This window comes from Frankliniella occidentalis, unplaced genomic scaffold, assembly GCF_000697945.3.
Source record: "Frankliniella occidentalis isolate FOCC.00 unplaced genomic scaffold, Focc_3.1 Scaffold61, whole genome shotgun sequence".
NCBI lineage: Eukaryota > Metazoa > Arthropoda > Insecta > Thysanoptera > Thripidae > Frankliniella > Frankliniella occidentalis.
In genome coordinates, this window is record NW_026267191.1 from 897,199 (window position 1) to 897,680 (window position 482).

At 63.3% G+C, this 482-nt stretch overlaps 1 protein-coding gene across 1 annotated transcript in view; it reads right to left on the bottom strand.

Moving 5' to 3' along the window:
- Positions 1-12: 12 nt before the first annotated feature.
- The window catches only part of LOC113212653 (uncharacterized), a gene marked incomplete at its 3' end in the record, with an annotated part of 18,346 nt that continues 17,876 nt past the window's right edge, over positions 13-482 (bottom strand). The window contains 1 exon segment of the mRNA XM_052267922.1: positions 13-228. Within this exon segment, the coding sequence (XP_052123882.1) occupies positions 13-228 (216 nt within the window).

Below are 482 nucleotides of genomic sequence, written 5' to 3' on the forward strand. Positions count from 1 at the left end.
GGGGGGGCTTACCCTTCAGCATGGCGCTCTGCTCGGGGGTGAAGGCCGGCAGCCTCTCGGCGGGCACCCTCTCCCGCATCACGGGAGGGTAGTCGCCCCTGTCGCCCAGGATGGGGTCCAAGAACCAGCCCAGCTCGAACTGCTGGTGGCGCTCCGCGGCCGCGACGTCGTCGTAGTCCAGGCTGCAGGGCTTGGTGTAGTAGTTGTCCAGCGAGAAGCCGACCCGACCTGCGGTTCAGACGCACACGTGCGCGATGACGACAAGGCCACGGCCGAGGACGAGTTTATCATCGGCGACGGTCGGCCCCAGTTTTATGGCAGGAGGATTTGAAGGCGCAGCCTTCGCGACTTTTTGAGCGGCTTATCTCGGGTGTTGTAAAACTGAGACTTACTCAATCTGACTTACTATGACTAACTAACTCCCTCCGTCCCTCCCTCCGTCCCTCCCTCCGTCCCTCCCTCCGTCCCTCCGTCCCTCCCTC